General features: G+C 42.3%; 1 protein-coding gene across 1 annotated transcript in view; it reads left to right on the forward strand.

Moving 5' to 3' along the window:
- LOC132828794 (CREB-regulated transcription coactivator 1-like) overlaps positions 1-15,285 on the forward strand; it is a 152,293-nt gene that overhangs the window by 22,911 nt on the left and 114,097 nt on the right. The window contains exons 2-3 of the mRNA XM_060845891.1: positions 3,489-3,605; positions 6,267-6,404. Coding sequence (XP_060701874.1) covers positions 3,489-3,605; positions 6,267-6,404 — 255 coding nt within the window. The remainder of the gene's footprint in view (positions 1-3,488; positions 3,606-6,266; positions 6,405-15,285) is intronic.

Genomic DNA, 15,285 nt, shown 5'->3' on the forward strand with positions numbered 1-15,285 from the left:
CACCTTTTCCTCCGCTACATCGATGACTGTATTGACGCTACCTCGTGCTCCCACGAGGAGGTTAAACAGTTCATCCACTTTACCAACACCTTCCACCCCAACCTCAAATTTACCTGGTACATCTCAGACTCCTCCCTCCCCTTCCTAGACCCCTCCATTTCTATCTCGGGCAACCGACTCAACACGGACATTTACTGTAAACCGACTGACTCCCACAGCTACCTAGATTACACCTCCCACCGTGCCGCCTGTAAAAACGCCATCCCATATTCCCAATTCCTTCGCCTCTGCCGCATCTGCTCCCAGGAGGACCAATTCCAATACCGAACAACCCAGATGGCCACCTCCTTCAAAGACTGCAATTTCCCCTCAGACGTGGTTGACGATGCTCTCCACCGCATCTCCTCCACTTCCCGCTCCTCTGCCCTTGAACCCCACCCCTCCTATTACCACAAGGACAGAACCCCACTGGTCCTCACCGACCACCCCACCAACCTCCAGATACATCGTATCATCCTTCATTTCCACCACCTCCAAACAGACTCCACCACCAGGGATATATTTCCCTCCCTTCCCCTATCAGCGTTCCGGAAAGACCACTCCCTCTGCGACTCCCTTGTCAGGTCCACACTCCCCACCATTCCCGGCACCTTCCCCTGCAACCGCAAGAAATGCAAAACTTCCTTCCATGGCCCCAAGGGATCCTTCCATATCCGTCACAAATTCATCTGCTCCTCCACACACACCATTTACTGCATCCGCTGGACCTGATGTGGCCTCCTCTACATTTGGGAGACAGGCCACCTACTTGCGGAACGTTTCAGAGAACACCTATGGGACACCCGCACCAACCAACTCAACCGCCCCGTGGCTGAACACTTTAACTCCCCCTCCCACTCCGCCACGGATATGCTGGTCCTTGGCCTCCTCCATCACCTGACCATGGCAACACGACACCTGGAGGAAGAGCGCCTCATTGTCTGCCTAGGAACCCTCCAAAGACAAGGGATGAATGCAGATTTCTCCAGTTTCCTCATTTCCCCTCCCCCCACCTTATATCAGTCCCAACCCTCGGACTCAGCACCGCCTTCTTGACCTGCAATCTTCTTCCCAACCTCTCCGCCCCCACCCCCTCTCCGAACTATCACCCTCACCTTAACTTCCTTCCACCTATTGCATTCCCAGTGCCCCTCCTCCCTACTTTTGATCTTAGCCTGCTTGGCACACCTTCCTCATTCCTGAAGAAGGGCTTATGCCTGAAACGTCAATTCTCCTGCTCCTTGGATTCTGCCTGACCTACTGCGCTTTTCCAGCAACACGTTTTTCAGCTACCATCGCAACAGCCAATTTAACAGCAGAATGGGAGCAGAGGTAGCAATGAATGCTGCATACACCTAGCCTGCTGCTGCTGCTGTACTGCACACTCAGATGTGCTGGTAGCCTCCATCTGAAGCATCTCCAGAAGGCGGCACGGTGGCACAGTGGTTAGCACTGCTGCCTCACAGCGCCTGTAGACCCGGGTTCAATTCCCGACTCAGGCGACTGACTGTGTGGAGTTTGCACGTTCTCCCCGTGTCTGCGTGGGTTTCCTCCGGGTGCTCCGGTTTCCTCCCACGGTCACAAAGATGTGCGGGTCAGGTGAATTGGCCGAGCTAAATTGCCCATAGTGTTAGGTAAGGGGTAAATGTAGGGGTAGGGGTATGGGTGGGTTGCGCTTCGGCGGGTCGGTGTGGACTTGTTGGGCCGAAGGGCCTGTTTCCACACTGTAAGTCTAAGTCTAAGTCTAAGGCTGGAAGTCTCATCAGTTTTGAGAAGCACTTAACTGCCCTTATCGAAGATTTCAGATTTCTCTGTGGAGTGATGTGCAAGGACAGACTGGGTTTTGTTTTCAATTGGCCTTGACTGAAGGAGATTTTGGAGAACTGGCTCACTTCCACTCGACTTGGCGGGGATGGAGTGGTCACTGAGGACCGTGGATTTAAGAACTTTACTGATGGTTTTTCTTACACATGAGGATTCTTCAAATTCTGTTTACTGTAACGGACTAGTTTGCTTTGTTATAATCATTGTATGCAGTGTGTCAATAACTTGCTTAAATACTGGCTGTCAGTCTTATGAAAGCTGGTAGTGCCATTGGTTATCATGAAATGATAAAAGAAGGGAATGAGAATGTGTATAGGGTATAAGCAGGCAGGGAAAGAGTTAAGTTCTGAGTTTTGTGAAACAAGAGGTTCAGTTGAGCATAACTCCGATCAGGTAAGAACTTAATGGGTATGGAGGCAAGGGTAATGGGTTAACACAGTGGAAAAACATTTATTATGTAGAGCCATTTAACAATATTGGAAGCATTCAGTATGTGAGGTGAGTTTAACAGGGTGAAAATTATTCATTATGTGAAGCCGGTTATTCATTGTGTAACGGCAGATGACTTAATCTTGACTATTGACACTCGCTGATTGTAATGGGCACCCAATCAATATGAATGCTGCCATATCTGGATGCTCCTCCCTGTAAAATGAATCAATAATTCATGAAGAAACTACTGTTCCAGAGAAGACCGAGAACTCATGTCTCTGTGCACATGGGCGATCGTTCTCTCTCCCTGCAGGGATTGGAATAAAGATGAAGGAGGTAAAACTACACTGTCTCTCTGAGCGTTTTGCTTCCACTGAATGGGTTAGGGTTGGGGGAGGGGGCAGGACAACAGCTGGAGAGGACTGTTTGCTCCTTAACTCCTTGGTCCATGCCTTGAGCATCACAACACTGCTTCTCCTTCATGCAGCACTTCCCCATGCAGACAATGCACTGTCTGCTCCTTATTCCCCTTGTCCCTTTCTTGCTGTTGCAGGATCCCAAAAATACCTTCCATGTGAAACTTAATTTAGCTGTATTTTCAATTTGATCTGCTGTATTCACTGCTAATAATGTGGTCTGTATGTTAGGGAAACCAAACACAGATTGGCTGACTGCTTCATGGAAGATAGATGTGCTTCCAATTGCCTGTCATTTTAATTGTCTTCCTCATTCCTGTTTTGATCTCTTTCTCCTTCGCTTCCTAAACTTTCCCAGTGAAACTCCATGTAAGCTCAAAAGACATGGAGCTTTCAGTTGTCAACATCTTTCCTGTTAAAGACTGATAGATCTCTTAGTGCTCCTAGTTGTGATGAAAAGCCATCATGCTGGAAGACTAACCCCTGTTTTCCTTCTCAGTGGATCCTGCTGGTTGATTGTTTCCAACATTTTCTATTTCAATCTAGTCCCTATAATCTGTCCCCATAATTTTAAGCTTTTGACCAGTTTCTTTCCTAGTCTCTGTGCTGTTCAAAATGATAACTTTTTATCCAATTTTAGTGTGAGACATCAGCAGCTGAAGGCATTGGTATGTGATGACGATTGCCCTGGTATTGTTAGAGAGGTTCCAGAAGGTTCTGTGGCAGGTGTCTCAACTCCAGTTTGTTTGTAACAGGCCTGTTTTTCTTTGTTCTCAGTTACAGTTGCAGAAATCTCAGTATTTACAGTTGGGACAGGGTCGGGGTCAGTACTATGGAGGCTCCCTTCCCAACGTCAACCAGATTGGGAGCACCACTCTGGACCTCCCTTTTCAGGTGAGTTTGTCTCTAGGTTAAAAAAGAAAATCGCTATAAACAGGATGAAACAAGGATTAAAGTAAACATGCAACAGATCCCTTAATATTGTGAAGGAGATAGTACAAAGAGCTGAATACTTCACAAATTGTTGTCCTGATTATTTGTGCCATATCATCTGAGCTTAGACTGTGATCAGAATTCACATATAATTAGATTAGATTAGATTAGATTACTTACAGTGTGGAAACAGGCCCTTGCGGCCCAACAAGTCCACACCGACCCACCGAAGCGCAACCCACCCATACCCCTATATTTACCCCTTACCTAACACTATGGGCAATTTAGCATGGCCAATTCACCTGACCCGCACATCTTTGGACTGTGGGAGGAAACCGGAGCACCCGGAGGAAACCCACGCAGACATGGGGAGAATGTGCAAACTCCACACAGACAGTTGCCTGAGGCGGGAATTGAACCCGGGTCTCAGGCGCTGTGAGGCAGCAGTGCTAACCACTGTGCCACCGTGCCGCCCATTATTTATGTGGTAAATAATGTGATTAAGATTAGTGCTTTATTTTTAATGGTTATAAATGCTAACTAGAGAATTGACTACAGTGTCTTATTCACTTAGTGTTAAAACAAGAGGAATTAGGGTTGGGATAATCCTGTTTATAATTCCTACTGATCTCTGACAGATACAATGTGTCTCAGAAAAATGAGAGTTGGTGTTGTTAGGCTTCAGGTGCCACTATCCTGGATTACTTTTAGCTTTGTACCCTTCTGTGGCCAAGTGGATCATGAGCATCAGCAAGTTACAGAGATGTCTGTTTGACCATTTGTAAGGAACTGCCAACGTGAATGTTGTTTCTCATAACATGTATTGTCTATGATAAGTTCTATCCTTAGTGATAAGAAAAATGATTTTATTAAGAATTAACAAACTGTTCACTGTACATTTTAATGGATACAAGTGTATTGAGGAGCTGGCTCATTCTCTGCTAGCTGTTAGCTATGTGCATGTCTCCCAGTTTCCTCTCTGGTAAAGCAGCAGAATAAGAAGAAATGAAGAAATATACAATTTTTATTGGGGTGGGAGGTCAGGTTGTGGGGGGAACGCGGATTCTGTCCAATATTGTTTTTTTGTCTCCTGCTCAACATGCTATTGTTTAATTTGCTGCACTGTTACCTATTGGATAAATTAAATCAGGTCTTGGTGAGCGTTGCTGTAGATCACGTTGAGAATCTTGGATTCTCAGGCACTGAGAACAGTGTTCCTACCTACAGGCTTGATATTTCTCTGCTTGGTGTCTCTCCTGAGATTGTGTTTAGTGGTATGTAGAATAGGGTTATTCATGCATCAAGATATTGTGTTGCTCAGGCTGAACTGATAATTGCTCATGAATTCTATATTCTGACCAACACATTGATGCCTGCTAAAATCACCCATTTCCAAGTTTCAGTTCTGAGACAGAATTTGTATTTCTATTCAGTAATACACAAACATGAGATCAGAGTGAAGTTAGTGTTGTGAAACACTAAGTGAATTTCTCTGTACAGAGATTACTTGTAAGTAGCTTGCTTTTTATCCTAGTCAATTGCCTGTATTTCTTCACTTGTTTCCTGGGCCGCTCAGCTGTCAGTACCATTGCAGGGCATCATCATCGCACTCTCAACAGACGATGCCTCAAGTTTATGCTGTCTTTTTGTGCTTGTAAGAATTAATTTTTTTTTACATTTGATCTCTCAGTCACAAGGTAGGGACACTTGCCTTTTCTCTGAAAGAAAGACTATACAGCAGGAGTCAGTTCATTAATATTATTGAGTAGAGATATTGTTGAAGACCAGGAACAGCAAGAAATGGTCCTGTTAATATTGGATATATATTTGGCAGAGTTGACATGTAAATAAGTTGATCAACTACAGTGCAAGTAAAATACAATGGATGCTGAAAGTTTGAAATACGTGCACTCAGCGAGAAACACTCAGCAGGCAAGGCAAGATCTTCATAGAAAAAAAGCGTTAATGTTTTATATCAGTGAGCTTACCTGCAATTAAGACTTGGATTTAAATTGAAAATCCTTCATTACATCTTAGTGATTCTCAATTTCTTCTTCAATTTCCCCTCTTGACCAGACATCAATATAGCAGGCAGGGGTCTCAGTCCAGTTACATGCTATGTCCAAATACTGGCAATCTGCTTACTTTTTACAGAAACTTTGCCATGAGTTTATCTCATGCCATTGAAAACTTTGTAGCTTTTGTTCAATCGATTGCAATGTAAGCAGGTTAAGAAATGAGAAAACGTCATTATTTCTGTCACTAATCATGATGCGTTGGTCTACCTGTCTATCTCTCCTGATGGACTTAAATGTGTACCGTACACAGCCCAACACTGACTGAGGATGTGCTGCAGGAATCTAATTAGTCTGTAGTAAGCTTTTGGGTTAAAGTAAAAGTTTTCCTCATTTATAGTTAACTGTTAACTAGATTAAATAAACTCCAGTCTTTGGCAATGAATCCCATGATAAGCCTAAAACTAGTTGCCAAGGGGCAAATTTCAGGCAAAATATATGATCTAAATCCTTCACTTAGTCCTTTAAATAAGGAGGAAACTAAAAAGCAATTCAAATTTAAATGTAGTGCAGAATACTGAAGGACTCCCCTGCATTTATGTTGCAGACTCCGTTCCAGTCCTCTACCTTGGATACTAGTAGATCAACCAGGCATCACGGCTTGGTTGACCGGGTCTACAGGGATCGAAATCGACTGGGATCACCACACCGCCGTGCCATTCCTATTGACAAACATGGGCGCCAGATATCCTTCCTCTGTCAATGTGGGTGTGGACACTGAAATATTATCCAGAACATGAAGGATTGAGGACAATGACCTTTGGTGAGGATCTCTCACCAGTACTGCCAGGTAAAATCATGTTGCTTTGATATGTTTGGGTCTAGTGCTGAAGATCTCTTTGATAGGTGCTGTCCTAGCTCTGGATCATTGAGAAATTAGTTATTCAACAGGGAATGTTTTCATGAGAAGTACTTATGCTTTGTCATACCATAATTTTGCTCTCAAAGAAACACAAGCGGTCTTTTTGCTCAGTTATTACGCACTAATTAGGAAGTATTTTATTGTATGTAACACCTTGATATGCATTGTTTTTCTTAGAAAATATTAATCTTGTTTTCTGTTAAATATATAATGTCGCTACCCACATGAAATTAACGCAGTGTTCACATTTAATGAGTATTGGTTTGATAATATTTATGATTATAGTTATACTGCATGGAAATAGACTCTTCGGTCCAACTCATCCACGCTGCCCAAGTTTTCCAAACTAAACTTGCCCCATTTCCCTGAGTTTGGCCCATATCCCTCCTAAATCTTTCCTATTTACCTACCTGTCAGATTTCTTTTAAGTGTTGTAATTGTACCTTTCCCGCACTTGGTCTGATAGTTCATTTCACATACAAACCACCCTCGTGTGAAAAAGTTACCCATTAGGTACTTTTAAATCTGTCTTCTGTCATCTTAAAATTATGCCCTCTATGGAAAAAGGCCATTGCTATTTACCTTACCCATATCCCTCATAATTTTATAAACCTCTCTTAGGTCACCTCTCAATCTCCTATGCTCTAGTGAGAAAAGTCCCAGTCTTTTCAGCCTCTCCTTATAGCTCAAACCTTCCAGTTCTGGTAATGTGCTTGTAAATCTTTTCTGCACCCTCCCCAATCAATAATATCCTTCCTATAGCAGGGCACCCAGAACTGTACATAGTACTGTACATCGATTCCTGAAGAAGGGCTTATGCCCGAAACGTCGATTCTCCTGTTCCTTGGATGCTGCCAGACCTGCTGTGCTTTTCCAGCAGCACATTTTCAGCTCTGTACATAGTACTCCAAAAGTAACATCACCAATGTCCTGTGCAACCCCAACATGTCGTCCCAACTCCTATAAAGTGTGTGTGTGTGTGTGTGTGCGCGCGCACGCGCATGCATGCATGTACGTACACTAGATGAACAGCAATAATTTGAGAAGGCAGCTCACCATCACCACCTCGGGAACAGTTAGCGATTGGTATCAGATGGTCACCTATCAGTGATGCAAACATTCTAAGACAGACAATTTTAAATAAATAAAGATTCTCAACTTGACATCGTCAAAAACTTGCCTTTATTGTATCGTAGGGTAGGAACACAGCTGGAATAGGCCATTTAGTCCCTTGAACCTACTCCATCATTCTAAAGCATGACTGATCATCTAACTCAGCGTCGTATTCCCGTATTGTCCTCTTTAGAACCATAGAATCTCCATAGTGTGGAAACAGGCCCTTCAGCCCAACAGGTCCCTTTTGTGTCATTGGAGGTCTAACAATCTATCTTAATTTGCCAAATAACTGAGCTTCCTTGGTCCTGAGTTAGAGAATTCAAATGACGCTCTAGCTCTTCCTCATGTGAGACCTAAATGATTTGGTTTTTATTCCGGGCTGTCATCTGGTTCTAGACCCTATAGCCAGGAAAAACATATTTTCTACGTCAACTCTGTCTATACCTTTCTGAATTTTGTAAGTTTCTGTGATCAGGGAATACAGGCCCAGTCTCCTCACTCTCCTTAGAGGACAGTTTCACCATCAGACAATGGCCTAAGCAAAGGAATTGACAATGGCAAACTGAGCCTTGTCAACCTTGCAGGAGATTCTTATTAACATCTGGAAGCTTGTGCCAAAATTAGAACAGCTGTCTCCGACTAGTTGAATAGTAGTTTACGGATAAGACACGACCATCACTTCTGGGTGTAACTTGCCCCACCAATAAACCAGACCCAGCAGAGTTGATGGTGGCAGAGTTGGGAGGGGTGTTGACCTGAGAGTCCTTGACATTGATATCTCATGAAGTCAAGACAAATATTGGCAAAAAATGATTCTTTTGATTACTATGTAAGACCCCAGCTAATAAATCAGTACTCCTCAATGCTAAATCCATCTTAGAGGAAGCAGTGAAGGTGACAAGGGTGCAGAATATAATCTGGTGTGAAAATTTGATCTTTATTACCAAGGCAGCACCATGATTTACGTAGCTATTGTATATTGCTATTTTGTGTCTGGGGTAGCTTATCAGGGAACCAACGAGGGGTAAAAAGATACTCCATTTTATTTGCAGCAGGTAGGCTGGTGAGGGTGCATCTTTTTATGATAATGCTGGTAAGAGTGTCACAAATCTTTTGCAAATGTGAATACGCCACGTTGACAGGCTCCACCTTTTCGATCTGATCACCTCATTCTCAAAAACTAAATCAAACATGATTTCCCCTTTGAGTCCCCATGTTGATGCTGTCCAATCAGACAGTACTTCTTAACTATCCAGTAATGGCAGCATTTACAATAAGTGCTAGTATTTTCCCTTCTAACATCACATTACCAGGCCTATAGTTCTCTGGTTCTCTCTCACTCTTTGCTTGAACAATGGGGTTACATGTGTAACCTTCCGATCTGTGGACATCATTGCAGAATTAACAGAATTTTGAAATCTCTTTCAGAACTTCAGGGTTAAGGCTATTGGGTCTGGTGGATCTGTCAACTTTCAGTCCCACTAATTTCTCAGTACTACTTGTATACTGCTACTAACAATACTGTCAATTTTCCTGTTGTGTGTTGTCCCTTAAAGGAATTGTGTTTTTTTTCAAAACCAAGCAGTAATTCTTTGGTACCTGATGTCATTTGTCTATCTTTGAATCATTAATGCATTTTTTAAATCAACAGCAGCCACCTTTCTTTTCATAACTTCATAATGTTCTTGTTAAGATTCAACACCCTGGTTTCAAATTGATCACGTATTTTCAAACATTGGGAAATCGTAATGCTATGGCCACTAATGATGTTTTTTACAGCAAGTTTATTAATTAGCCTTTTCTCCTGATGGTCTACTGTGTGGGCGGCACAGTGGTTAGCACTACTGCCTCACAGCAACAGAGACCTGAGTTCATTTCCCGCCTCAGGTCTGTGGAGTTTGCACATTCTCCCCATATCTGCGTGGGTTTCCTCTGGGTGCTCCGGTTTCCTCCCACAGTCTAAAAAATGTGCAGGTTAGGTGAATTGGCCATGCTAAATTGCCCATAGTGTTAGTTGAAGAGGTAAGTATAGGGGAATGGGTCTGGGTGGGTTGCTCTTTGGAGGGTTGGTGTGGTTTTGTTGGCTAAGGGGCCTGTTTCCACACTGTAAGTAATCTAATTTAATCTAGGTCTAGAGTAACCTATACCAAACTTGGCTTGTCAACAGGTTGCTTGAAAATAGTGCCTGAATACATTGCAGGAATTCTTTGCCCACAGTACTGGTGGTCTTTAAAATTCTCCAATTCATAGCAAAATTGAAATCATCCATAATTATTGCATTCCCTTCTGCTATAAGCACTTCTAATTTCCTGATTTATACCATGACCTATGTAACCACTACTGTTTAGATCATAGAACAATACAGCGCAGGAACAGACCCTTTGGCCCACCATGTCTGTGCGGCTCACAACGCCATTTTAAACTAATCCCATCTGGCTGCATGTGGTCTGCATCCCTATATTCCCTGCTTGTCACGTATCTGTCTAAATGCCTCTTAAACTTTACTAACATATCTGCTTCTACCACCTTTCTGGCAGTGGATTCCAGGCACTTGCCATCAACTGTGTTAAAAAAAAGCTTTCCTCGCATCACTCCCTTAAATTTGTCCCCTTTCCACTAAAACCTATGCTCCCTGGTATTTTACTTGAAAAAGATTCCGACATCCACAATAGCCACGCATCTCATAATTTTGTATACTTCTATCAGGTTATCTGTCAGCCTCCAACACTCTTGTGAAAACAATCCAAATTTGTCCAGTCTCTCCTTATAATGCGCTCTTATCCAGGTATCATCTGGTAAACCTCTTTTACAACCTCTCTAAAGTCTCATCATCATTCCTATAGCGTGGGGACCAGAACCCCACACAATAAAAATGTTATCCAACTAAAGTCTTAGCTGCAAAATGATTTGCCAACTTTTATCCTCAACGCCCTGACCAATGAAGGCAAGCATGTTGCGTGCCTTCTTTATCACCTTATTCACTTGTGTTGTCATTTTCAGGGAGCTATGGACTTGCACCCCAAGATCCATTTGTATGTCAGTGCTATTCAGTCCTGCAATTAACTGTACACTTTCTTCTTGCATTTGACCTCCTAAAATGCATCACCTTACAGTTTCCTAGATTAAACTCCATCTGCCATTTTTCCACACAACTTTCCAACTGATTTATGTCCTGCTGTAATTTTGATAATCACCATTATCCATATCTTCACCAATTTCTGTGTCATCTGCAAACTTACTAATCGGATAACCTACATTTTCATCTGAGTCATTTTTATATATATACCAGCACTGATCCTGGTGGAACATGACTTTCAGTCAGAAAAGCATCCATCCAGAGCTACCTTCTGTCTCATATTTGTCTATTGCGTATCCAGTTTGCCAACTTAGCATGGATCCCATGTGACTTAATCTTCTGGACCAGCCTATTATTAGACCTTGCCCAATGCTTTAGTAAAGTCCATGAAGGCAACATCCACTGCCTTACCCTCCCCTAATCATATTCATCACTTTCTCAAAAACGAAAATCAAATTTGAGAGACAAGATCTCTCCCTCATAAAGCCAGGCTGACTATCCCTAATAAATCCATTCTTTTCCAAATGCAAATAAACAGTGTCCTTAAAAATCTTTCCCAATAACGTTCCTACCACTGATGTGTGGCCTATAATTTCCTGGATTATTCCTGTTGCATATCTTAAACAAACGATCAGCACTAGCTATTCTCCTCCCTTGCTCCTTCACTATTCAGGGATTGATCTCATCTGACCCCTAATCGACTTTAATATTTTTCAAGATGCCCAAAACTACCTCCTCTTTAATATCAGCATGCCCGAGAATAGCAACAAATAGCATCATTCATGTCCTTCTCCTTTGTGAATACCGATGCAAAGTACTCATTAAGGACCTCATCAGCTTCCCCTGGTTCCACGTATATATTCCCTCCTTTGTCCTTGAGTGGACCTACCCTTTCGCTAGTTATCTCTTGCTCCTAATGTATGTATAAAATGCCTTGGGATTTTCCTTAATGCTACTTGCCAGGACATTATTGGCCTTTCTAGCCCTCCCAATTTCTTATTTTAAGTTATTTTCTGTTGCCTTTATATTTCACAAGAGTCTTGTTTGATTTCAGTGCAATGAGTGCTACCTTTCTCATTGACACAACTTTCTCAATATCTCTTGTTGTCCAAGATTCCTGAATCTTACTATCCTTCTCTTTTATCCTCACAGTAACTTGCTGGTTCTGAATTCTGAGCAATGGCCTTTAGAAGACTCTCATATGTCAGATGTGGATTTACCCACAAAACATCCACCCCAATCTAATTTCTCCAATTTAGCACTTTCACCTGAGGACCAGTCTTATCCTTATACATAATTATCTTAAACTTTAAGACAATTATGATCACTGTTCCCAAAATGCTCCCCCACTGACACTTCAATCTCTGAGCCAGGCTCATTCCCCTGTAAAAAGTCTATGATCCCATACCTAGTTGGACTATCTACATATTGTTTGAAGAAACCCTCCTGGATGCATTTGTAAACAACAACTTCCAAATTTTCCTACTCCTTGCTGTTTCTTAGACTTGCCCAGACTGTACACTTCTTTCCAATCTGAGTGTCTTTCTCTAATCCACTAATCCCATCCCTCCTTATCAGTACCTCCTTTTTTACCTACCCTCCTAAATGTTGAATATCCTTTTATATACAGTTCCTAGTTTTGATCACCCTGCAGTCACCTCTCCACAATGGGAACAAAATCATGTTTATTTTGTTGTAAAGCATGCAAACAGGATTTAACTGTAGAAACTGAGCAGATCTGACAACATCTGTGGAAAGAAGGCAGAGTTAACATTTCAAGTCCAGTGATCCTTCAGAGCTGATAGCATCTAGTTAAAGGTACTATTTATGCTGATGACAAGGATTGAGAGACAAAGGACTGAACAGCTGGGGGAAAGGGAGCCAGAAAAAGCAGGGGTGGGGTGATGGGGGGTGGAGGATATGGTTGGGGGGGGGCAGTGAGTGAGGTGGACAAAGGGATGAAGATGGTGAGCCCTAGTAGAAAAGAATCTTGATTGGTGATAATGCCTGAATAGGTGAAAATGAGTTGGCTGTTGGATCTAAGAAACCCATTTCATTGGCAGACTCTAAGATGTAGGGGTGGGTAATAGACATGATCCAGCTTTGGAAAGGTCCTGAAGAAGGGTTACTGGATTCCGTGTTCACTCTGGTTTCTCTCTGCAGATGCAGCTAGACCTTCTGAATTTTTCCAGCAATTTTCGTTTTTGTTTCAGATTTCCACCATCCACAGTTCTGATTTTATTTTACTGATACATAAATGTTGGCCAGAGTACATAGTGGTATGTTGAAGTGGCAGGCAACTAAAAGTTCAGGTTGTTTTTAACAGCAAAGTGCAGAAAGCCACAAAGTATTCACCCACTCTCCCTTTCATCTTCCGAATATAGAGGATGTACAAAGTTAAAAATCACACAACGCCAGGTTATAGTCCAACAGATTTATTTGGAAGCACTAGTTTTCAGAGCGCTGCTCCTTCATCAAGTGGTTGTGGAGTATAAGATCGTAAGACACGGTGAGCTGCACAATAGTTCAGTGGTTAGCACTACTGCTTCATGGTGCCAGGGACCCGGGTTCAATTCACCCCTCCCACAGTCCAAAGATGTGCAGGTTAGGTGAATTGGCCATGCTAAATTGCACATAGCGTTAGGTGCATTAGTCAGGGGTAAATGTAAGGCAATGGGTCTGGGTGAGCTGCTCTTCAGAGGGTCGGTGTGGACCTGTTGGGCCGAAGGGCCTGTTTCCACACAGTAGGGAATCTAATCTAATCTAATCAGAATTCATAGCAACATTTACAGTGATGTAACTGAAATTATATGTTGAAAAAGACCTGAATTATTTATAAAGTCTCTCATCGTTTGGAATAAACATGTTGGTTTCAGTTCTTTCATGTGTAAATGGCAGAACTTTTTTAAAGTTACATTCTCGAGTGAACTTAAACAATTGGTGTCTTGTCGTCCCAGATAATGCATTGAAGGTGTGAGGTGCCCTGTGTGAGACTGTCTGTGCCAAATGTTCATATTCTAATCTAAGAAAACAGATTTACAGAATCTTACATGGATTCATGCAGTATTGTGAACAATGAATAGACTAAATTAGGTGAAGTACATTCTATTGAGCTATTGAACTGACCGAAATACAAAATGGCAAACCCACTTTTGATTAAGTGGTATCTCAAGGTATTCACAGGAGGATTCCAAACAACTTTTGACACCAAGTCACAAAAAGATATTGCCACAGGGAGATAATGAAAAATTAATTTAACAAAGCTGGTTATAAAAACATTTTGATTGTAGAAAGGAGATGGTGAGATTTCAGGAGAGAATTCCAGAACCTATGCCCTAGGCGGTTGCATTCATGGTCCTGATGTCAGAGGGTTGTGGGATAGATTGCGCTTATAAAAATAAGTATTGGTAAGGCCATCGATTTTTGAACATAAATATTTTAAAATTGCAGAGTTGCCAGATTAGGAGCCAATTTGGACTAACTGAGTGGTGAATGATTTTAAGAAATAAGGATTCTTCTGCTGCCAGAAGAAACAGAATTGATGTTTGTGGCGAAATCTGTAAAGGAAATAAGACAGATTACAAAAGCAATTAATTAAGCAAAGAGGATCCTTGGCTTTATAAATTGAGGGATGGTGTGTGAAAGCCAGAAATTTGCAGTAAGCCTGCATAAAACTCACTTGAGGAGAAAGTGAGGACTGTAGATGCTGGAGATCGGACCCGAAAATGTGTTGCTGGAAAAGTGCAGCAGGTCAGGCAGCATCCAAGGACCAGGAGAATCGACATTTCAGGCATGAGCCCTTCTTCTTCAGGAATCCATTCCTGAAGAAGGGCTCATACCCGAAATGTCGATCCTCCTGCTCCTTGGATGCTGCCTGACCTGCTGCACTTTTCCAGCAACACATTTTCAGCTAAAACTCACTTTAGTCCCAGTTAGTGTTGTGCGTATTTTTGAACACCATGCTTAAAGAAGTAAGTTAAGGTACTGAAAAGAATTTCTAAAATAGTTCCAGAAATGAGAACTTACACTTAAGGTGGATAGGCTGGACAAGCTGGGGGTACAGTCCTTAGAGTAAAATGTCAAAGGGGACAAGGGTTTTGGCAGAAGAATCAGAGCTGACATGAAGAAAGCAAAGTTTGCAAACTCGAGTCAGAGTTGGGATGTGATGCTGGCTCAGGTGATGGAAGCAGGTTCAGTAGTCGTCTTCAAAGGGTTCTTGGAGGAAAATAATTTCAGGGTTGTGGGAACAAAATGGGACAAATGTTCTGACATGCTTGCTGTTTGAAAGAGTGTAGAATCTCGCTGGGCCCCTTCAGGGCTGTTTATTCCATGATTTCAGAGATAACAACGGCATGAATTAGGATCTGAGCAGCATATGCACTGAGGCAGTGACAGAGTTGAGTGATGCTAAGGAGATTGAAACAGGGTTGCTTGGTGAGGGAAGGTTTTAATTGGGTTATTATTGCAGTAAGTATTGCTCCAAAGGAGAGGAGCTCTGTGTAAAATGTTTAA

The sequence above is a fragment of the Hemiscyllium ocellatum genome, chromosome 28 (assembly GCF_020745735.1).
Source record: "Hemiscyllium ocellatum isolate sHemOce1 chromosome 28, sHemOce1.pat.X.cur, whole genome shotgun sequence".
In the NCBI taxonomy this organism is placed as follows: domain Eukaryota; kingdom Metazoa; phylum Chordata; class Chondrichthyes; order Orectolobiformes; family Hemiscylliidae; genus Hemiscyllium; species Hemiscyllium ocellatum.